This window comes from Heliangelus exortis, chromosome 4 (genome assembly GCF_036169615.1).
Source record: "Heliangelus exortis chromosome 4, bHelExo1.hap1, whole genome shotgun sequence".
Classification (NCBI taxonomy): Eukaryota; Metazoa; Chordata; class Aves; order Apodiformes; family Trochilidae; genus Heliangelus; species Heliangelus exortis.
Window position 1 is genome coordinate 5,790,190 of NC_092425.1, and position 23,078 is coordinate 5,813,267.

At 38.9% G+C, this 23,078-nt stretch overlaps 1 protein-coding gene and 3 long non-coding RNA genes across 13 annotated transcripts in view; 3 read left to right on the forward strand and 1 right to left on the reverse strand.

Annotated features, from left to right (window-relative positions):
• The window catches only part of RAP1GDS1 (Rap1 GTPase-GDP dissociation stimulator 1), an 86,675-nt gene extending 67,249 nt beyond the window's left edge, over positions 1-19,426 (reverse strand). For 4 of the 10 annotated variants that reach the window (XM_071742787.1, XM_071742796.1, XM_071742795.1 and 1 more), the window contains exon 1: positions 19,143-19,417. In XM_071742787.1, coding sequence (XP_071598888.1) covers positions 19,143-19,146 — 4 coding nt within the window. In that variant the 5' untranslated portion in view covers positions 19,147-19,417. Of the gene's footprint in view, positions 1-19,142 lie in introns of all 10 variants that reach the window. The other 6 variants (XM_071742789.1, XM_071742793.1, XM_071742788.1 and 3 more) reach the window with 3 other exon arrangements.
• On the forward strand, positions 74-5,970 carry LOC139796322 (uncharacterized). The gene is made up of 3 exons (XR_011725946.1): positions 74-152; positions 3,500-3,625; positions 5,590-5,970. It is a non-coding gene; the product is annotated as an uncharacterized lncRNA (long non-coding RNA).
• Positions 6,427-9,918, forward strand: LOC139796323 (uncharacterized). The gene is made up of 3 exons (XR_011725947.1): positions 6,427-6,797; positions 9,689-9,752; positions 9,842-9,918. It is a non-coding gene; the product is annotated as an uncharacterized lncRNA (long non-coding RNA).
• LOC139795771 (uncharacterized) lies at positions 13,615-15,540 on the forward strand. Its single transcript, XR_011725684.1, has 2 exons — positions 13,615-13,702; positions 14,794-15,540. It is a non-coding gene; the product is annotated as an uncharacterized lncRNA (long non-coding RNA).
• Positions 19,427-23,078: the final 3,652 nt, after the last annotated feature.

Here is a 23,078-nt window from a genome sequence, read left to right on the forward strand (position 1 = left end):
TTTATTGACTTTTTTTCATTTGTGTTTGCTGTTTTATTATTATCTTTCATTTCTCTTCCTCCTCTGCCCCTCCAGATGCTTTCTGCCTGAAGCATTTTTAATCTAGCAAGTAAGACACTTTGTCAAGTCAAGATAGCAAGAACAGAGAACAGGTGAGAGAAAACAAGAGAATCAATCTACAGAAATAGTACTGTCTAGAAATGCACATTTAAAACAGTTCTCTCAGCATAATCTTTTCTTTAAGATGATCTTCATTTATGCTATCATTTTGTGACTATGTACTGTTAAAGTATTGAACCTAACATGACTCAAATTAACTGAATGCAAATGGCAAATGCTAATGTACACATTACACAAACAAGTAAAACACTTCCCTAAAGTTTTAAAATTTTCTTTTAAATTATTTCTTTTACTATATTAGAACAGATTTAATATATAGTATATTATTAGAAAAACATCCATTTTTTTCTTGCATAATTTGATGGGGCTCTCAATTCTCTATACTTTAAGTTCTGTACAAAATATGACTTGTTAAGCAACAAAATAACATGTATGCAGTGGCAGAAGTTAGCATGGCATAATGCTATAATGCAGAACACCGATTTAGATTTGAAGTATAAATTAATAATCTATCGAATAAGGTTAATGTACCATTAGCTTTTTCAATAAATTAATTTTTCCTCTTGTAATGGCACTGGGCCTATCATCTTCTACATAAAAGGTAAAAACTGGGGCTTTAAAAATAAAATAAATGTATAAATAAATAAAAAGCAGGTAATACAAAGCTGAGGATACAAAATTCCAGGACTGACAACAGTACCAAGAAGCCAAGAAAAATTCTCATTGAGTTCAAGAAGCTCTGGATCTGGTCTCTGGCCTATATTATATAAGTAGAAATGACACCATGTATACTATATTACAATATGTCATAACTACACTTAAGCAGTTTGAGTTATTGAAGAAATACAGGATCTAATTCTGTACAAAGCCCTCAGGCTCATCTTTGACCAGTGAGAATTTTGCCTGATAGCCACAGGCTCAAAATTAGTACTGCTAACTGTAACTTTATGTCACATCAGTGTCCTTCATGAAGCCTCAGGTAAATCAGATTTTGTGAAACACTAATCTGTAACACAGCAAGCTTCTAGCTCTCAGAAGGTGCCTGAAAACCTTGACTATGGAAAGCAAGCACTTAAAAGGCAGAGGGCAAACAAGGAGCCCGCAGTATTACAGATTCTGTTTCTTTGCCTCAAACTGGCTTGAAGGTCATCCTGTGGTTTACCAGAGAAAATGGAGATTTTCAGTTTTCAGGTATTTCTTACTGACAATAAAACCATGATGATGCAAGAAAAGGAGGATTTGCATTAATTTACATGGCTTTGTATGTTTACTAAAGTCCTGAAATGGAAATCTGGCATCAATACTGCCAGTGGTTATTGATTGCAGAAATCAAGGTTATTTTAATACTTAAGATATTTTTGTTCTCTCTTAGAAAAATGCATTTTAAAAGTGCATTTATTAAAAAGCCTGTGTCTAAATTTTGCTTTTAATATGGCCATTGACAACATATATGAAAACACCTTTTTAAAATTCACTTAAAAATTGTTGTGGTATTTAAATTACCACACATCTCTTCTTCAGTGCCTTACAGAAATGACAACCTCTGAAGCACTCAACATCTTTACATTACAGGAAAGTGTATGTGTAATTTTGTGTAGTAGGAAAAAACCATCAAGCTTTCTGACACATTCTCTACAAGAGTTTCAAATATAGTAAGTTAAAAAACCCAAAATCTCATCTCTTGTCCTTTTGAGTGTTAATAAGATTCCATCTGGTCACTTAGGAGCTGTGCCAACATTACCACATAAAGAGCCTTTGAGCCATTTGAACATTCAAGAGTCACTTGACAGCTTTTTTACTTTTTTTTTTTTTTTTTTTTTTGTCAAATATGCACCTAATAGTGTACAGATGGCTAGGTTCTAACAAGTTTACTTGCATGTAAACTTGAAATTAACCTTGAAAGTAAACTGCTGAAGTTTTGCTTGGGGTTGTTGCTCGGGTTTATATTGTTTTCTAACATTTTGGGTTGTTCAGTCTACTGCTGCACCAAGTTCCTTACCAGGCAAATGCAAAGTGAAAGTGAAAACCTGGTGCCCAGTTGGTGTAAAAGTGCAAACATGGCAAGAATCTGCTTCACCAGCTCAGGGCCAACAATGGGAGTAGGGACAGTGAGGTAAAGCTGCAGTAGACAGGAAGCTAAAGAAATGTTCAGTGACAGAAATCTTTACTGGGGAAACAAATCTCAAGAACTGCTCTGAGCAATGAGAGATTTTAGCAATGGATGGGTATTACATTCAGTATATATTAAGTATATATCTTTGAGTGCCAAAATCAGATTTATTCTTTAGTCACTGTGAGAAACTATGTGTATTTAATAGAGAAAAATAAATTCCACAGCGTACTTCATATTTAAATTTGCCTTAAAAAACTTAAACCTAAATTGGTTTGCAAAAAAAAAAAAAAAAACCAAACAAAAAAACAAACCCTCAGACTCCCAATTAAAAACAAAACCAACTTCTGAGCTGTCTTATCTGGCTTCAGAGTTAGCCCAGCTTGGCACAGGAGGCCAAACATTATTGTAAATAATAAATAAAATACAAATATATTGTAAAACAATAATGAATCCTCCAGCTGGGGATCAGTTTTCTGAGATGCAAAAAATATGGTGAGACAAAAATGCTATTTCAGTTGTAAGAAGTTGTTTAATAACACTCCCCCCCTCATTCCCACCCCTCAACACCTTTAAACTGAATCAAGTGTAAAATCTGTGAACTGATGGGATTAATTTGTATATTAAATTTCTGCAGGAGAAGCACTAAGAATACAGATAAGGGCTTGACCATCACTATGCATCTGTAACTTTTTCATTCTTAGTGGAGTATTTTTTAAATAGTCTTCCATAAACACTTGGAGGTCCTAACATGTCATAAGAATACTAAAGGAATAAGACTGTAAAAATACAGATTATTTCTATTGCAGTTTTAATTCATGGGCAATTCAACAAAATGGAGTTTTGAAAAGGATTTTAATAGAGAGGTCTTTGCTTTGACATTCTCTTTCAGCTCCTGGCTGTAGACTTAATTAAAACAAGTGATTCCAGTCTTTGAAGCCATAACATATATGATTAGGACCCAAAGAACAGTCTTCTACAGAAAAAAAAAATAGGCCCCAGCAGTAGAAAAATAGTGACTAATCTAAGAGACGCTGTGAAGCTTTAAGGAAAGGCTATAAAAGACCTAATAACAGAATATAATGATGTTCCTACACATTATATAATTACTCAGTGTTACATTTTTAAAGGTGTCTTGGCACCTTAAAAGAAGTTGTCGCTGAAAATCAACAATTTATGTAATCTGCTTTTGTACTCCTGGTCTGAAGTCTTAATTTTTTACAATATGTTTCCTTTCTTTTGCTACTCTCTTCTTACATGTGATTACAGGATAAAATTGTTCTATCTGCCTGCTAATGCATCCCATTCTAAAAGGAAGTCTGGACCTTGAGCATCTTTCTGAATGTTAAGCCCTATAAAAATATAAAGACTTGAATTTCCCAGTCCTTTTCCAAGGTAGGAAATTGTTTCATTTGCAGCTAGATTTAAATTCAAGGTTGATCAGCTCACATAACACAAGACGTTGAAAGGCTGAGGGCTCACACAACAAACTTCACTGAAACTTCAACAAGAAGAGGAAGTGTTTACCCTGATATAATTATAGAGTTCACTTTCTCTTCTATTTTTTTTTTTACATTTTAGATAGAAATATAAAATAATACTGTCACTGACAAAATACATCTTAAAAACAAATGGAAGAAGCTATATAAATTAGCCTAGCTGTTCATAATTGAAAAACTTAAGACATTCTGTTATCCAACACTCATGCAAGTTCCATTTTCTTTCTTGACAACAAGATTCATATCCCAAACCAGCTGATCCATTACACTTGTCTCCACAGTTATCTTTTTATGGCAACATGCAGTTGTCACAATTCTCTATCCCAGCAGAAGGCTGAGAGTTGCAGCCTCTGCATCTTGTCAGACAAGGGGAGTTCAAAATGAAGTCCCAAAGTGCGTATATTCCTTAGATTTAAAGTCTTAATGGTGGTTTATGCTGCTCTCCAAAAAGCTTTCAAAATTGGCTTTTAATTCGTTTTTATTTAATTTCCAAAAAATAACAATGAGAAAATATTAATCACTGCTTTCAGTTACTAGCTCCATGATAATTAAAAACTGTATTTTTGAGTCTTCAGCCCTGAAAAACATAGTTTAAATTTGATGTGTGTGCAAACCAGTTCATAATGGAAGTGACCTTCCCTTTTGGCTACTGTTTGATTTTCAGTGAAAGCTGTCTAGAAAGAGATCAGTTACAAATATAATACATGACTTTAAACATGACTTTAAAAAATAAAACCCCTTTACTGACAGATGTCTCACAATTAAATATCCCTATGGTGGAAAATACTTGTTTGCCTGCATTCTCCTACTAAAGTGACTCTTGGCAAAACATTTTTGTCCCAAGGAAGGGAGTCTGTCACATAAGAAGGTGCCTTTCCTCCTGAGAACATAATTAAAACCTGGAATTCAGAATTTTCCTCTAGTCAGAGAAGGGCTGATACAAGTGTGACAGGCTCCTCATGCCTTGGAGAAACAAGCTTGTAATATTTAATAAATTTAATAAATTAAGTCAATCCTGGAAAGAACTTCCTCTTGGCTGGTGAGATTGGCTGATGCCACTTGTCTTTCAATTTAGCTGTTTAGCACAAATTCCTAAGGTGGCCTCAAATCAATAATAGGTGCTTTGTAGGCAGATTGTGGTGCCCACATATTGTAAATTGAAGACTGGGTTGTCAGCATCATTAATCTATAAGCTTTTAGGGGCAAAATGTACTCTAGAGCTTGTTTTTAAAGGTATCATGTACTGCCTTAAACCTGGTGTTACTAAGATTAGCAGACATCTGTGGTTAATCCCTCCAGGGATAAATATTTACCTATTAATGCAGTTATTTGTTCTCACTTAAGAATGCATAGGATGTACAACACTGATAAAAACACTGCAGTGATAGGATCAGCTCAGATGCTCTCTAGAGAAAATGGATTCAGCTGGGTTTTTATGCAAGGCTGACAAAAAGCTGCACAATCAGATGGGAAAAATAAAATGGGGCACAAAATGCTTAATATAGCCTCTTTTAAAGGAAGAATTCCACCAAATCCACTAGTTTTTCTGCATGACTGCTGCAGCTATAAGTGGTCATTAACCTCTGCACAGTATTTAAGAGCTTTATTTAGTAAAAATAACACTTACAGTGCAGTAAATTTGATACTGATGCTCTGAGGCAGCACATTACAGTACATGTAAGCTCAGCTAGAACTAAATCTAGACAGGGAGATCAGGGGGAACAGCAAAAATTTCTATGGGTATATTAACAACAAAAAGAAGAGTAGGGAAGGTGTGGGTCCCCTCAGAAAGGAAACAGGAGAACTAGTGACAAGTGATATGGAGAAGGCTGAGGTTCTCAATGACTTTTTTACCTCCAGGGCTCCAGCCACACTCCTGAAAGTCACAGATGACAGTTCCAAGGGTTGGAAGGAAGAACTGCCAGTTGTAAGTGAAGATCAGGTTTGTGACCATCTGAAGAACCTGGAAGTGCACAAGTCCATGGGACCTGTTTGGTAAGTCCTTCATACTATTACAGAAGGATCTGAGCATAGTTTTGAAGAGCAAAGATTTCCTTTCAGTGAGAGCTTGGAAGAAGCTAATTTTCTGTAGCAAGGTTTTAATACTGAGGAAAAATTATTAATTATTTCTATCTCTGAAAAAAAAAAAAATTAAAAATGTGACTTACAGTTAAAAAAATCTCAAATTTTTTTGAGATGAGAGTGTACATGACTGTGGTACATGTGTGGTAAAATGGGCTTTTTACCCCCACACATGTTAAATTTATTGACTTTTGAGCCAGGAAAGAGCCTGGATATATAGTGGGGGAAGGGCATGGCTCAATGGAACACTTCACACCTTTGGGTTGTCAAGTTTCCAGGCAGGAATGGCTCTAGAGTGGGAAGACCCTCGGAAAAGGGCTGAACTGCTGCAAGAGCACAGATTAAAAAAACAAAACAAAAACAAAAACCAAAAAACCCCAACCCAAACAAAACAAACATAAAAACCCAAAAAACCCCCCCAAAAATAGCGCCATGCAATACAGCTGCAAAAATCCCCACATAAAATGGGATATGAATATGAATGCTGACACAAGAGCCACAGGGCGAAATGTAATGTGGATACATTGAAAACAGAAAAGTTGCCTCTTGAGTCAGCAAAACCCTGGCATAATTTACTCTGTTCAAAATGTATCAAACTTATTTCCATCAGCAAATCTCATCAGCAGACCCCACTCCTTCCTCAGGACTAAAAAGATAAAAATGCTAATAAACCACCAGACAGCAAATGCAAATGGTACCAAATACAAGAATTCCAGGACACCTGAATACAAAAGGAAAACCTGCATTTACCAATGTCCAACCTCTGGCAATAATTGATGAAAAGAAGGAACTTTTTACTATAAAAAATTCAGAGGAAAAAGGGGGAAAAATCATCAGCACGCCTAAAGAGAAGCGAACAGAAGTGAAGTGAAGCAAAGCAGCAGCAAAGCCTAAGAGCAAAAGCAGAAGTGAAAACAGAGGTGAAAAGGAGCAGAACACCAGAGAGCACCCCTATCAGTGTCTTCAAGGAGACAGCAATCCCAGAGGTGAGGAGGGTGAAAAGAACTCCAATTATCCTCTTTGTTTTCTTAACACACCTTTCCCTGGGGTGAATAATTTATTTAAAAACCTGTTTTCCCTGTGTTTCTCTCCCACTATTAACTCCTACCTAGGACTCCTTTCAACGTGGTGTCATTTTCCCTGAAGTAAACCTTTGTAAATCATTCAAACCATGAACCTGGTTACTTTGTAGGATGTATATGTGCAGTGGCCAGTATTTCCTCACAACCAAAATATAAAATATTAATAGTTATGTACTGTGACCATGACACAAATAGAACATAAATACCAGAGTCAATTTTGTGAACTGTTTACTAGTAGAACTACAAAAGTACATTATGCCTCCACATTCCTACTAATTGTTAGGTGATGGTACATATATAATGAAATAATTATCACAATACCCAGAAACTTTACATTTTCAAGTGGATACAGAGTTGTGGTCTGAACACAGGCCTTTAGAAATGCTGCTTTTAACTCTAGCTCTCATTGTGACACCTTTTGCACCTTGATACGCAGTTATAATGATGTAGTATCACACTAGAAAGCTGTATTTTAGGATGAAGTCTCTTCCATATGCCAACCCGTTCTCTCTTTTTCACACTATGCCTTTCATTTGTTAGGCTATTTGTTTACTTTCACATTTCAGAGTTCAGGGTAAAAATCTACTTTTCTCTTATTTCCTATTCTTTGTCTGGGTCGATAGCAGCCTTCTGTGATACACTTGGCTTGAAATCCTGCATGAGATTGGGCTAAGAGATGAAGACAATCTACTTTTTTACAATCTGCTCTCTTGGTCTTCTTCACTTTTTCAGAGAAACAGGCTGGGGGGAGGGGAGGGTAAATTTGAGTGTGGCTTTATTTCCTTGTTTTGTTTAACTACATGAAGAATGAAGCATTATCTTCACGCTCTCACTTAAAAAAAATATTCAGATGAATTAATGTTTACATATCCCTCTGCAGAGGATTTTTTCCAATGACAGAGCTCAGTATTCTTATCTTTTCAGTAACAGTCACCCACGCCCAGCATATCTACCTTTTCTCTCTAATGCATAGAAATTCAGATTTCTTCATCCATGATATACTGGACTGACTACAGTCTTTTGAGAATATAACTCTTAATTCCCTTGTCCTGTGAATTCTCCAGTGTACCAAACATCTGCAGCTTTTCCTGGCTTCCACAGTTGTGAGTCACTGCAGCCTCAAAACTGTATGCAGATCTTAAAGCCATTAAATCTACTAAGCCATGATGAGTATTTAAAAATGAGACTCCTTCAAGTTACCTCAAATAAGAAGGCACCATGGGCATCATTTTATTACCCATTATCCTATGGTCATTTATGTCCAGGCACAAAATAATAGCTACAATTTGGGCCCAATTACCATCTTAAATCAAATTTGCAGTCAATTTATGCAGAATACAGGGCAACTGGGAACTGAGGCCATAATCTGACAACACAGAGGTTTCAGCAGCAGAGCTGGTTTCAACAGATTACCTTTTCTAAATGCTCTGCAACCAGGTCACTTAAAGCACTGCAATACAGCATCATTTCAAACATTTGCAACACTCTTAAACCTGTCTTGGCAGAGTTTGCTGTGTTCAATTCAAAGGAGTCAAGTCTCAGAACTGAAAAAAATAGTTTTACTTTCATTAAATTAATGCACACTGTTGAGCACGCTAATTCAAAGCAAACAGACTTTCTTGCCTGATGATTTTAAGTTACCCTTAGATTGTATTAAATGAAGCAGCAGAAACCTCTAGAATGAAAAGATTCAAATGATATCCTGGATTCTGGGGACAAAATAGATTCCGAAATAGAGAGCAGAATAGTAGGCTCATGTAAACAAGCAGACTTTGGCTTCTAACCTTGCACTGACCCTCTGAAGGTGTTAGAAAATAACCTGCTACATGATCAAAGCCTAAGAAGTACAGAATCTTTTATTGTTATATAAATGCAATAACCACAGCAACCATCAAAAGCATATTCTGATTGCTCATCGAGAGGCCAACAATTAACAAAACAAACTTAAAAATATTTTCTTTCCAAATTGTGACTGCAATCAGAAGCCTGTTTTGTTACAAAAGCTGTTTTTGCAAAATGTAAGTGAATCTGGGGAGAAAAAAGAGGGAAAAAAACCCAAGAGCTTGCAAGAATTCCTGAATTTTCAGGTTTGATACCTAATCCTTTATGTCAGAGTTATACCTCTGCTTGCCCAAAAACAGCCTAATCTTAATCTGTAAGCAGGCCCCTTAGCACATTTCTGATTGTAAGAAATATATTTCTGGTAATGAGAAAAAAAAAAAAATAGGCTTATCTATTTATTTCTTAAGCCATAAGAAGAGTCAAACAGAGAAGCCTGTGTTTCAAAAAACCCACCAAAATTTAAGTAATTTAGTAAAATGTGCCTTTTAGACAGCTTTCAAAAAACCCAGCAAGTTCTTTATGTACAGCCAATAATGCTGTCTTGTTGATGATCATTTCTGATTTTTGAAAAGAAAGGAGTTTGGTTTAAACAGCTGCTGGAGTATGTTGGCTTCCAAGTGACACTTTGCTGTTGTGATCACTTCACTAAAGTACAGAAAATGGTTCAGCATCAGGAGAGCCAAGTAGGGAAAAAACCCAATCCAGTACCCCGTGGCTGTTCCTTTTTATCAGAACACCTATTAAATAACAGTTTATAAAGAGAAAAAAAAAAAAAGTATAACAGGCTACCCCTTGCTAACATGAACTGCTGTATTATCTAAAGCATCTCTCTTTTCAGCCATGTTCTGAACTAGGCACATGCACTGAACTCAAATTTTATGTTTGCAAGAAAACTCTTCAAGTCTCTTCCAGGGATTGCATAAAAAGGCTTAAATTTACCTTGTTCTCCACAGACAAAAAAAGAACTGGGATGCCTTCAGCCTCCTTGTAAAGGCAGAAGTTATGGCCTTCATAAAAGTAAACAATAACTTCCTTCATTTTGTGGAATGAAAATGCATTCTGAAGAAGTGAAATGAATTGCTTTTTCTTCCTCTCCACCTTTGGAGCATTAGGTGTCCATGGTCAACATGTGTCATTAGAAGCATAATGTGTGGCAGTCTTGTAAAGAGGGATTCCTAACATTTTCTGGTTAACATAGTTAACATAGTTTTTCTCTATGTTGCTACAAGGCAGAACTAAGAACTGTTTGTATATTAATAGCTTATGACACCATGCTTACTGTTCCTTTTAGGGGAGGATGATCTCCATGTTAAACTGTTTTATTTTTTAGCAGAACAAATTACATAAACTAGAGAATTCCATCAATTTTTAATAAATATCAAGTTCACAAAGCCATTTGCTTTATCATGGCTTTCTTCATCTGCCAGGTTCCTTCATATGCTAAAGACATTTTAACAGTGCTTCTGATGGTCAAAATCAGTCCAGTGTCTGCCATTTTTGCCACCACCATATAAACTGGAGAGCCACTATTACTTCATCTTGAAAGGATGGAGTGATGCCTGTCATTTTACAGGGGTTTCACCAAAACAGGACAGTTTAAGCTCTACCGAGCTGAGTCAGAACAGCAGTTATTCTAGTGACTTCAGTGGTACTCAGTGTGGGCTTTGTGTGGGTTCAAGAATGTTGTGTAAATAGTATTTAGATTAATAGGGCCCAGTTCTGTACAATTTCTCTCCTAGGAGATACATTCTTTCAAATGTTCTCACTTACTGCACATTAGGCAAAACTGAAGCATGATTTTAAACTGGCTGTGAATAACTGATATTTAACTGAAAAGAAGAAAAAAAAACCCACTTCATCTCTTGAAATTAGAAAGTGGAACATGGGTTTTTCAATTCTTACCCTAAAAAGATAGTGGGAATGGTAGATGATGGGAGAGGCTGTCAGATATTTAATTAATAAAGACAGAACCAGAGGAGGAGAGAGACTGGGAGATGGGAGGAAAGAGAAAGAACAGACAACTGGAGGAGGTAGAGAGAAGGAAACTGGGCAATGAAATAAAGAGGCCGAAGAAATAGGACAGCTGTGGAAAAGGGTGCAAAGAGCAAAAAAGTATTCTTGGGTAAAATAGCATAGACTTGAAGAATATAAAACCAGTATAGCATCAGATACAGAAATGTATTTTTGTCCAGGATGTGCACACTGCATTTTGGGCACTGCTGCATGTAAATGCATTGATTTAGTGTCTTTGATTGGACTGGAACACTATATTGCTGTAAATAGGTGAAGGATAAAAAAAAAAAATTAAAAGATCCTGAACCTGCTTGGTTCATGTCAGCAATCACATATGTACATGTTCCATCTCTTTCCCTCATTCACCAACATTTCCCTGATTTTCCCATAGTTCTGGATTGCAAGAGCCAGAATGTGCATATATTCTCCTTGAGCTTTGTGGAGAGCCCTGTAAGAAAGGGGCTGCCCCACAGGTCTTGCAGGATGAGACCAAATGTATTTGTATAAAGCCTATGAATAGATTTCTAAACTCATTTAATCATACCATGCATTTTTACAATGAATGTGTTCACAGACCAGTGTTCTGTTGTGGTTGGCCTTTTTTTTTCCCATCCACAGAATAACATCCTGATCCTAAAATCAGTTCAACAGATATGCAGAGGAGAGCAAAGAGGAAAAATAATTGCTACTAGTTACTTAGGGAAGAGGAAGAAAAAGAATGAGAGAAAGGTAAGTGTGGAAATACCTCATAAATATCTCATAAATACCTGTTCATTCTTTCTGCCTCTTTTCTCACTCACTGCATTTCCTCTTGCTCACTGAAGCTCAGGAAAGATGTCTTAGTTATTTGTACAACATGGTCCAAACTTGACCAGTAATCTAGTGACTTTCAATGTGCACATCAGAAGATTGCTTGAAGAAATGGCTTGAGATATGAAGATGATAAAATACCAGGTAGGTATGTGGGACTCAGAAGACTGACTTCAGTAAGTTAAATATCCTGTGGGCAGTGAAGATTTGGGTAAGAAAGATGTGTGCAATCCTGCTTTGGTTTAAAAACACTTTTCTCTTTCCATGTTTTTTTCTTGCTGTCAAGATAAAATGGAATTTTGATGTAAGGAAACCCTTCCAAAACCTTCACATAGCACAGGGAGCAACTTGGCAGCACTGAACTCAAGTTATGCCTGCAGGGCACTGGGTGCCATTGACTGGGATTTCTCCATAGAGAAAGGATCCAGGAATGAACTTAGAAAGGGTAGAGAAGGGAACAGGTATGCTACTGGACCTGAAGTACCTATCTATAGTAGGCAGGTACTTGTAAGGTTGCATTTAAGGCTACAAATGCTCAAATAGTCCCATTAATTTAAGTCACTGAACTGTCATATCCAACATCAAATGAAGGAAGTGTTTCTGAGGATACTTCCAAAAGGAGTTCCTAGCTCCTAGAGAGCAGGACACCCCCAAGCAACACACAGACCTCTCCAGCCAAACACTCCATTTACCCTAGAAATCATAAAGGCTTGGAGGTGTTCATTTTTTATGGTTTTTTTTTTTATATTTTTGTCAAAGAGCTAAGCTAGGAGATTTTTCAGCTTCCAGCCCCAAAACATTGTCACAGAATTAATCCTATGGTTAAATGCAATTTTAGATTCCAGCCTGCACAAAACTAAAGGAAAATGGGGAAGAACAGGGTTTGTAAAGTGCTGGGTTGGGGATGAGGGAGTTTTCTTCCAACTGTGGACCTCTTTATGGAGGACAGGACGAGAGAAACAGGAGTATTCTGTTAGACCCTGGGTTTTTTTTTTTTGGACTGGTGTATTCTAGAGACATTTATTGAAAGGTGAAGAACGTGCTAAAGATATAGTTTTCAACTGCAGGTTTTGTGCCCTGGTGCTCCCACATTAGTGTATCAGGAAGGTCATAAAAATGCACAGGTGGCTGACAGTGGATATGCAGACACAAAGCTACCAGGAGATGCTGAGCTGTCACCTCCCCAGGTCTCACAAGTACAGGCTTGGGACAGATTTCCCCAAGGTTTTGTACAATCCTCTCATCATGTTGTCCATCCTGTACTGCTTCACTGCTTTCCTCCATGAATCTGTCATTTCTCTTATAATTTCCATATTACTCTCTGTCCAGTCTTACTCACAAGGACATTTGCAGAGCACAGGCAGTAAAACCTGAACCAAAGGCTGTTTTTTACATTTAATTTAATGTGAATAATATTTAATGTGAATTAAAGCATGTTTTAATCAGATTTAATCAGCTAATGAAACAACTTGTCAAATAGTGAGTAAACTGATAGGAAGGGTCAAAAAAAAACAAAAACAAAAACAAACCCCACAGAAATTTTGCATTTTTCTTCAAAATTATTGTATCCATCAGGTTGACAAGTATTGGTGGATGGAACCAACTAATGAACTTCAACAACACTGATTAAGTTTAGTGAGTCTCCCTGAGCTGTCACTAACACAAGGAATAGCTCAGTATTTTAATAAAAGATTAGAATTGACTTAAGCCTCAGATCTTCCTATAATACATGAGTAGGTAGCAGTAAGCTTGTATGAGCTGTAAAATATGTGGAAAATGGGACAAAATATTGAAATACATCACTTAAAGTATTTCCTCTGCAAAGTGGGATTACTCTTTTTTTATTTCCCCCTGATTTTTAAATGTGTAAATGTGATTTTTCTATGACATTTGTGTCTAGCCTACAAATGGAAATCATGAAATGAAAGCACTTCACTTACTTTAAACTAAAAACTTTAACACAACTTTGTACAGGCATCTACATTGTCTTGATGTGTGCATCTTGTGAACTTCTACTGCTTAAGACAAACACATTTATTTCCCTATATTTCTTATCAGAATTTGTGAAGATGTATCTGAGAGTGCTTCAAATCAGAGATATTTCTAAGGCAGATGCATTGGCAGCACACACTTGCCCAGTTAAGGTAAGGTGGGTTTTTTTGCAGGTCCCAGAGCATCCTGCAGTAAATTCTGTCTTCTGTCTGGAGTGAAACAAACAGCAGTTTGCTGGTTTAGATATTTGATAAATTCTTCTAAATGTCTGCCAGCTTTGTCATCTACTTCAGCTACAGTTTAAGAACATGATGAGCTCACCAGGTTTTCTGCACAACTTCAAAGCTTCCTCAGGCTGGACAATGTTTCCAGGCTGCATGGATAACTTTGAGGATCCCTGAAGCACAGCCAATTGTGTCAGAGAATTTACAAATTCTACTAGGCAAAGCTGGAAGTGCACATAAATTTTTACACATCAGCTATTTTTTTGCACTAAAAGGAATTTCAGAAGTCTGTGGATTTCAATTACCATTTTTACCATTAATTACCATTTCACTCTCTCTATATAAAAAAAAATATTTGTTGCCACTATATTAAAATTTGTAAACAAGCTATTTCTTCACCATAGTTAACAAAAAGAGGCCCTGAGAGATTGTCCTTTCAGTGAAAGCTTCTGATTATAAAATCCCTTACTAGCAAAATCTCTTTGTCTACTTAAAATTCAAACTGTCATTAAAAAAATTTCTCCATTACCTGGAGAACAGACATCAACATTTTTTAAGACTCAAAATTTCCAGAAGTTTAGACAGAGGTCCTGAACTATTTTAATCTGGAAACAATTTAGAATCTTAAAAATAATGCCCCCAACAGCATCAAGACAGCAGGGATGCTCCTTTTGAACACACAGCATGTGAACAGATCCAGGTAGACTACTCAGCAGTGAGAAGCAGGTTTCCTCTTATGTAAGTAACTGTGTTACTGTTTAATACCCCTCATCAGATATGAACTGCATCCTGTAACTGAGTTAAGAAGGAATAACAACCAACTTCCTTGAATAACAACCAGCCTTGACAGGTGCCAGAGATGAATCTCCATAGATTTCTCTCCTGTCAAACAATGATGACATTGTTTTCCCCTTTATTAAGCACATGCTAGTTTGTTAAAATTTGTCTTTTTAAAATTTATTTTTAATTTTTTTTATTTTTAACATATTCATAAATAATTAAAATCTCAACATTTCCAGAAAGAAATCGGAAGAAAAAAAACAAATTTCCAGAAACAAAGAAGATGGAAAATTTTAACAGGTCTTTTCAAGGACTGTCAGCAGCAACCAAATGGCACTAAAGGTAAAAAAATCTGCTTTTATATACATTTACACCCTCCAACTATTTTCTTAACTTTTTTGGGGGGGAGCAGGAGGGCAGGCAGGCATCCTATTTTTGTCCTCTGTTGTTCCATTCATCCATTTATTATCCCTATCTGTCCTCTGCTTCTAATATTTCTCTCCCTCCACACATTTCCTTTAAGTGATTTTTGTTCCCTTCTATTCTTGACTTGTCTTGGTAGCTTTCTCGTTTCCATTATTACTGCTTTGTTTCCTTCAAGTTTCAGCTGCTCCTTTCCTCTTTTTCTTTCCACTTTGATTTTGATGCCACAGAATGCCAGATGTTCCCCACAGACTTCTGAAACTGCCCCTGAATACTCTGTTCTCAGGAAACACACTTGTGAATGAAGCCTTTATCCTAAAGCTGAAGTCAAAATTGGTTGATTTCAGCCTCACATTATAACAAAAGATCACAAATATTGACCTCAACACAGGAACAGTAATTTATTGAGGAAGGTCAGCCAGAACTAAACTAACCTCTCTGGCTGCTTCAGATGAGGAACAAGCAGTCTAAAAGCAGTTTTCTTTGGGTTTGTGCTTTAAAGACAAGACTTCTGCCCAAATTGGTCCTGGTTTTAGTATCTGCTAATACAACATTTTATACTTGCTTAGATTGGTGTGTTCTGGCTTTCTAGGACTGCTATGCTAGTGTTGCTAGAAGTCTCATTGGTTTAGCAAAAACTTCAAAAGAATTAAATATTATCTTTTTTGGCAATTGATTGATACATCTCTCCTTCAAGCAGTTTATTAGGCTGACTTGCATCTCTTTTAAGAAAACCAGCAAAAGAGCTCTCAAGATGGAAGACTTTTTTTCATTAGCTTTCATTCCCCTCATGTCTGAGGCTCCTGATTACATTTTTAAACAAAAAGCTGGCAGGTTTGTCCTTTCCAAAAATCAATATTGCACACAGCCATGCCTGAAGCTTCACCCTCCTGCCTCTTTCAACCCTGAAGATAGGCAGTGGCTTGCTACACCCTGAACTGTGGTTCCCTTGGGATTTGGCATTCGACAAACACCAGGATAACCCCAAAAACTTGATACTTAATTGCATGTAGTTATTCTTCAGGGAAAGAGGAGAGAAAATTGAGTATATTGGAAGGAGAGGGGCAATATAAGCCTTCTGTTCTGACAATAGCTAAAGCTTAAATAAATCCATCTACATCATAGCCTGTGCACCATACGTATCTTGCCAACATGTTGTTGCTGCTGGGTATTGTAAACAGAGTCTACAAAATTCCTTGTCTCATTGTAAAAAAAGCAGGTTGCTTTTGCAGTTTGTTGCCCAAGTAATTAAGTATGGATTAAGCTTCTTCAGACAAGAGGCTACCTTCCATTTCCTGCTAGAAAACCCAGCACCCTCAAGATGGAAGAGTATTTTTTGAGTTATGACTATTAGAGACCATAACATCAACATTAGAAACAAACTGACTTGTGCCATTAAAAAAAAAGAACAAAACAAAACCACAACCAAACCAATCTGTCATCTCTATTTGTATTCTGCATATAAACTCTCATGTGTGGTGTTTCTCCATCTTTTGGGGCCAATGGATTACTGTTGAGTGGTCAACATATAACCAAATTCCTGATTTTAGTTACATCTGTGAAATAACTACAGCTTGCTTACCATAAACTCCACAGCCTGCTCTTCTAATATAAACCTTTTATTTGATACAGTATGTTTATATGAATATACAAGTTGTGTTCTGCAGGACTAAAACCAAGAAAATTGACTGGGGAAAGAGGCCATTCATTGAAAAAAGGAAGCATTACATTAGTAACATTAGTTTTCAGTTACATTAGTAACTAAAACGTAAAAACTTGTAACTATTCTTATAAAAACAATGAAGTAGTAGTGTTGAACATCATCTCAAGCATCCAAAGTCCTCTACTGTCAGGAGTACTTGGCAACTTGCCTCTCGGAGCCAAAAGTTGAATACTGCTTATACTGTACCTTAAGCACAATTTTTTTAAAAACTATAAATGCAAGCAACAAAAATTATAATTTTGTAAAGAATTTATATTACTGAGAGGAAATCACTATCCTCTAGGAGGAAACAACTGCCCTGATAATGTGCTCAGAGGAATAGACTCTTGGAATCAGACTGACAGCAGCAGTGTTTTGATACAGTAAAGAAAATACAGATTCATGTATATATAGTAAGTCTTTTAACAACAGAAATATTTTGGTTTGAGTTGGACTATACCTGCTTGGGCTTCAATTTTATATCGCCAGCTATATACAAACCAGCTAATACCACACCAACCTTCAAAAATACAGAATAGACTCTATGTTTAAGCACAAGATATTACTGCATTCTGTCACAAATACTTGGTTTTTGAGCACAATTTATTGAATGACACACAAGCTATAGGAAGAACAAATTCATCCTAGATTTGACTGTAAGGATTTTCAGCTTTTATGAAATAGAATACTATAACCTGAATGAGGGAAGCTGGTGCACTGATTGCATGGGCTTAAACTTAGATCTTTAACATGGAAAGTCATTATTAGTTGCTAGCCAAGCTGAAAGTGTTTCCAGTCTTTGCTAGGCACTCATTGGAGCAACATCTGCTGCAGAGGCTGCTTAGAGTGTGCCTTGTTTTTAAAGCCAGTGGAATTAGGCACCAATATGTGAAGAAATGGGGAGGGGGAAAAAGTTCCTCTGTATTTTCACAAGCAATTTCTTTGGCAGTTGTGGATGGGTGATGAGAGACTCTATAGGAAAATCTCAGTTTTCCTTAAAATAATGATAACAATTCTTACTTATGCAGCAAACTGTAAGAGATTCTCAAACTGCTTACAAACTTGCCTGCAACTGAAGTGCAGAGCCTCATTTAGAAAGGTGCACATTTTACACCAGCTTTTCTGGATGGTTTTAGCTGATGTCTTGAGGTGTTTGAGTTTGGAAACCAGAACAGAGTTATCCATACCTAGACTTGGACCCGAATGATGAGATTAATAATTCACTTTGTGAATTCTGCAAGCTAAATCCTAGTGTCCTGTCCACTCACATGAAATGAGAGGCCTCTGTTATAGTTTCACCTATTTCTAACAAAATCTCATAGTTACTCCTCATGCCTGACCCTGTCAGCTTCTAATTTGAAGAATTCTCCAGAGGTTCTCCGTTGCTTTAAAGTATTTATCCTCATTTCACCATCAGAAAAACTGAGGCACTCCAACTGCTTCTTGATGGAAACTTCTAGTTGAAAGTGAAAGGAGTGTGATCTGCAAAGAAACTACTGATTTACCTAAGGCCACAGGAAGTGCTGATGTCAAACCCGAGCTGAATTCAGGAACCTCCTTACCCAGCTCCTTGCCCTCAGGATCCACAACCCAGATCCCCCCATCATATTTGGCAGTCTGGCCAGGTCTTTGGCAGCTTAAAGGGGGAGCTCCTCACCCATCTCTGGGATCTATGCTACAGCCAGATTTTTGGGAAATCTGTTCAATATCAGGAGAGCCATAGTTTGTGGAAGAGGTAGAGAAGGCAAGAGAAATTAATTGAGCACTCTGAGAAGAAAAATCGAATAGTGTACTACCTAGATTGACATGGCATTTGTTGGAAGCTCCATACAAGTGGGAATCCACATGAACCTACTTAATTCATACCCTTCAGATAAAAAAGGCAGAGGTAATATGGCTGCATTTGTAGGCAATGAGTAATGCTCTTTCCCAGACCCGGAGAAATACGAGGGATCCTCGTATCTTCCACGAACAACGAGCAGAGATTATAAAATAATCTCCTAAAGACATTACCCCAACTGTCTCCATTAAGCAAACAGTAACTGGGAAAACGTCCCGGGGGTGCCTTATATAACTCCGTGCTCTGAACCCCCCCTTCCCACTCGGGGAATTTTAGCTTCCCTTTTAACCCACTTGAATGCACCCCCAGGATAAAGGGTGCTTAAGGGCTACCCAGTACCGGACCGGGGCAGAACCGGCAGCACGGAAACTTTGCGCCGCAGGGGCAGGGGCCAGAGCAGCGCTGGGGGTGGGAGGATTCGGCGGAGCACCGCTGCCACCCGAACCTCTTCCTCTTGCTCCTCCTCCTCCTCCTCGGGGGGCGAGGCAGGGAATGCAGGAAGGCGACCCATGAGGAAGTTGCCCCAGGAGCCTCTCGCAAGGCGGCGGAGAGGAGCGGACGGTGTCCTCCGGGGGCAGAGGGGCGGCGGTGCTGCCGCACAGAGCGAAGCCGGGGCGACTTACCCATGGTGCCGCCGCGGCCTCTTTTTTTTCTTCTTCTTCTTCCTCCTCCTCTTCCTCCTTCCTTCCCCTTCTGCTTTTCCTGTCACCGCCTCTCCGCTGGCGCGGAGGGAGGCGCGGGAAGAAGCGTGTGCGGGGAGCGCGGCGGGCGCGACACAACAGGAGGGAGGGAGGCAGGGAGGCTGCGTGCGGGCAGAGTTATGAGTCAGGGGAGCACATCCGGGAAAGGCCGCCCGGGAAACTCCCCCGCCCGGCACCCTGCCGCCGCCCAATGCCGCCGCCGGGGAGGAGCGGGGAGCCGGGAAGGGCGGAGGCAGGGTGGGAGGAGAAGCAGAGCCGCCGGCCGGGAAGGAGGGAACTGTGAAGGGCGGGTCCCCGCGGGGAGCGGTAGCGCCCGCCCTTCACCGCAGCTCCAGGGCCTCCTTTGTTAGAGGGGCCGGGGTGGGGCGTGGCGCGTGGCGGGGTGCGGAGAGAGGGAAGGGTGCGGGAACGCCCTGTGTGGTCTCTGCTCCGCACGCAGAAACCTAGGGAATTACAGAATCGTTCCGGTTGGAAAACGGCTTTAAGATCATGGAGTGCAACCATAACCTAATTCTACCAACCATCAACCTTTAGCTCGGTGCTAGACCATATTCCCAGGCGGCACATCTACGTGTCTTTTAAACAGGTCCAGGGATCGTGATTCAAGCGCTGGGAAGTCTGTTCCAGTGTTAAATAACCCTTCACTCTAGTGAAGTTTCTTCTAATATCCAATGCAAACCTCTGCTGCACAACTTGAGGCCATTGGCTCTTGTTCTATCACTATTTTCTTGGGAAAATACACGGACACCCACATCCCTTCAGGCATCTGCTGCCCTCAGTCTCCTTTTCCCCTGGCTAAACAACCCCAGTTCCCTCAGAATTTCATAGCATCATAGAATTAGCCGGGTTGGAAAGGACCTGTGAAATCATCCAACCCTTGATCCACTACTCCCATGGTTCCCAGACCATGGCACTGAGTGCCACATCAGTTGCTTCTTAAAAACCTTCAGGGACAGAGAATCCACCAGATCCCTGGGCAGCCCATTCTTACATTCCTCATGAGACTTTTTCTCCAGACCCTTCTCTAGTTTTGTTTTCCCTTCTCTGGACTCTCTCCAGCATCTCAGTGACCTTCTTGTAGTGAGGGGCCCAGAACTGAACACAGTATTTGAGGTGCAGCCTCCCCAGAGGTGAGTACAGGGGAACTGTCACTTCCATACTCCTGCTGGCCACACTATTCCTGATACAGTAACAGTGCTGATCTGATGGCTTTCAACCTGCCTGCTAAGGTAGGAGCCTGAGGCACTTCCTCTTATTTCCCTACCAACCTGGCCTCTTCCTCTGTTTCCCTTCCACTGTCCTTGCCCTCTGGGGAGTAGGGGCTGAGGTTTTACATTGCAAGGCAGCAGGAAGGATTTTTTTCTCGCATGCTGGACATCCCTCAGTGCTTTGGGAAAGGCAGTGCTGCTCAGCTGGTGAAGGAGAGCAGGGCTGGAGACCACAGGGTGGGGTGGTGGGGCAATGGGTGCTGAGATTGCTGCCACCTCCTCTTCCAGGTCCCTACAGAGGCCCAGGCACTCCAAGACTCCCTCCCCATAGCCCCCACTGCGGGGATGGGGCACAACCAGAGGAGTGGGGTGGTTAAAAACAGAGAGCATGGCATTTAAATTCATGTGTTGGAACACAGACTCAAATTGGAAATGGAAATGGTTTCATACTGAAACATGGTAGGTTGAAGTTAAACATTAGCAAGAAATTCTTTAATTTGAGGGTGGTGAGATGCTGGCACAGGTTGCCCAAGGAAGTTGTGGCTGCCCATTCCCTGGAAGTGTTCAAGTCCAGGTTGGGTGGGGCATTGAGCATCCTGTTCTGGTGGAGGTGTCCCTGCCCATGCAGGGGGGTTGGAACTGGGTGACCTTGAAGGTCCCACCCTCACCATTCTATGATTCCGTGAACTTAAGGAGGGGCATTTTGCAGTCCAGTTGCTGTTCATTTTGCATTTTGTTCATTTTGCATTACGAGTTTTACATCCCAAACTGATAGGCTTCTGCACAAAGTAGTTATTTTTAGAAGGCATTTTTAACACAAAAATGAAATTCCCTTCCTTTCTGCTATGGGATATTCAGTCTCTATAACACAGGGAACAATGAGGAACTGTTGCTATTACAGCCCTCTCATTAAGGCTCTTTCCCCAGCAACCATTTTGGGGCAGAAGCATGTTGAAATTGAGTAGCTCTTGTAGCGTTTTCATTCTTCCCAAATGTTTCCACCTTTATGTATTCACCAGTTCAGTTCAGTAGAGTAGAACCATAGGGTATGATAGTCTTGCTTGCTCTGTAGAAGCTGATAGGCCAGGGACAATTCAGATGTGTGATACAAAACAAATTCATGAATGAGTTAGTTCCCATGGTGGCTTCACAAGAGACATCAGTGGTCCCTTTCATCAGCAGCTGCCAGGGATTTCCTCTCTGGAAGAGCTCCCAGGAGCTTACATGCCTGTCAAAGGGCAGTGTGATATGAAAAGTAAAGAATAATTCATCAATCTTTCTGCAGATTACAAACTGAACATATTGGAGTTAATCCATTATACACTGGTGTATCCCTGGGATTCACCAACTCTTTCCTTAGGACATCAGCAGAATTTTGCAGTTGATTTCAGTAGGGTTAACCACTGTCTCAGTATGCAGAACGTGACACTGGAGTTATGTAATTTTATGATCAGCTGATACTGAAGATCAGCATGTTTTTACAATGGTTAGATAACTAAAACACTTCTGTTACAGTTTCGTTGCACTGTGACTGCAGAAAATGCAAACCAAAACATCTTGGGTTTTTATTTGCAAGGTTTGTCTGATTCAGTACTTTAAAAGATACAGGGATTCTTAAATGAGCGTCAGCGGTGAAATAATTTATTTTTCTTCTTTCTTCTGTTTTCAAATCTTGTTTGAAATTTGTCCTATGTTTTTGTTCCCTTATTTATTTCTCTCAGCAGCAAATTTTGCTGTGGCTTTATAACCATGACCTAAATTTAACCATTTGGGGGAAAAGGCAGTGAAATTCTGTTTTTACTAAACTGTCTCTGAGGAGGAGATATTCCATATATTATTCCATATTTTTTTCCAGAGAGAAACCAGACCAATCTCTAAAATGCATGGGTTTCAGAAGTTTGCTTGCATGTTCTAATTGTAATGTATACGTATGTGTTTGCAAGACGCAGAAAGCCAGGACTGTTGCCTGCGCCAAGAGAGAATTTTAAGGAAAAGTGACTTCTAGAGAGTTCTGCTTTAAAAAAAAATTGCAAGAAGAAGGCTTGGCACTTCAGAGAGAAAAAGAAAACTCCAAAGAAGCTGAGGACTTGATTTTTGGCAGTCTCTTAATGAGGCACAAGTTTACAAGACAGCAAAGGGGCTGTTGTAGAAATTTTGAATAAAGTGCTGCTATTCTTAAGCTGAAGTTGATTTAAAGATCCTATATGTATAGCTACTCATAGTATAGTGCAAAAGGAAGAGAAGTCTTTGTGAAAGGGATTTCCATCTCCAAGAGACTGAAAGAACTTTGGTCCATCAGGCTCTAGGTACTAGGTCTGTAGAAGATAATATGCAAAATCAGTATACTGAATTTTTTTAAAGTGATTAACACCTCTGATATGTGGTGTATTGGTGCCTGAGAGAATATCTCATTAAAAACAATGAAAAAATAGTGTTCTTCATGTATTAATCAAGGAAAAAAATTATTAAAAATGAAGTTTTTTGTGGAAGATTGAGAACTAGAAGCAATGTATTAAGTAACCAGTGAGGTTTACAATAGCAACTGGGAGGAAATCTGTACAAGTCCATTCTGTGTATTTCAGGAATTGTTTAATTTCAGCAGCAGAGAAGTTTCTTTTTATAAAAATATCCTTTAGAACAGCTTATGAGA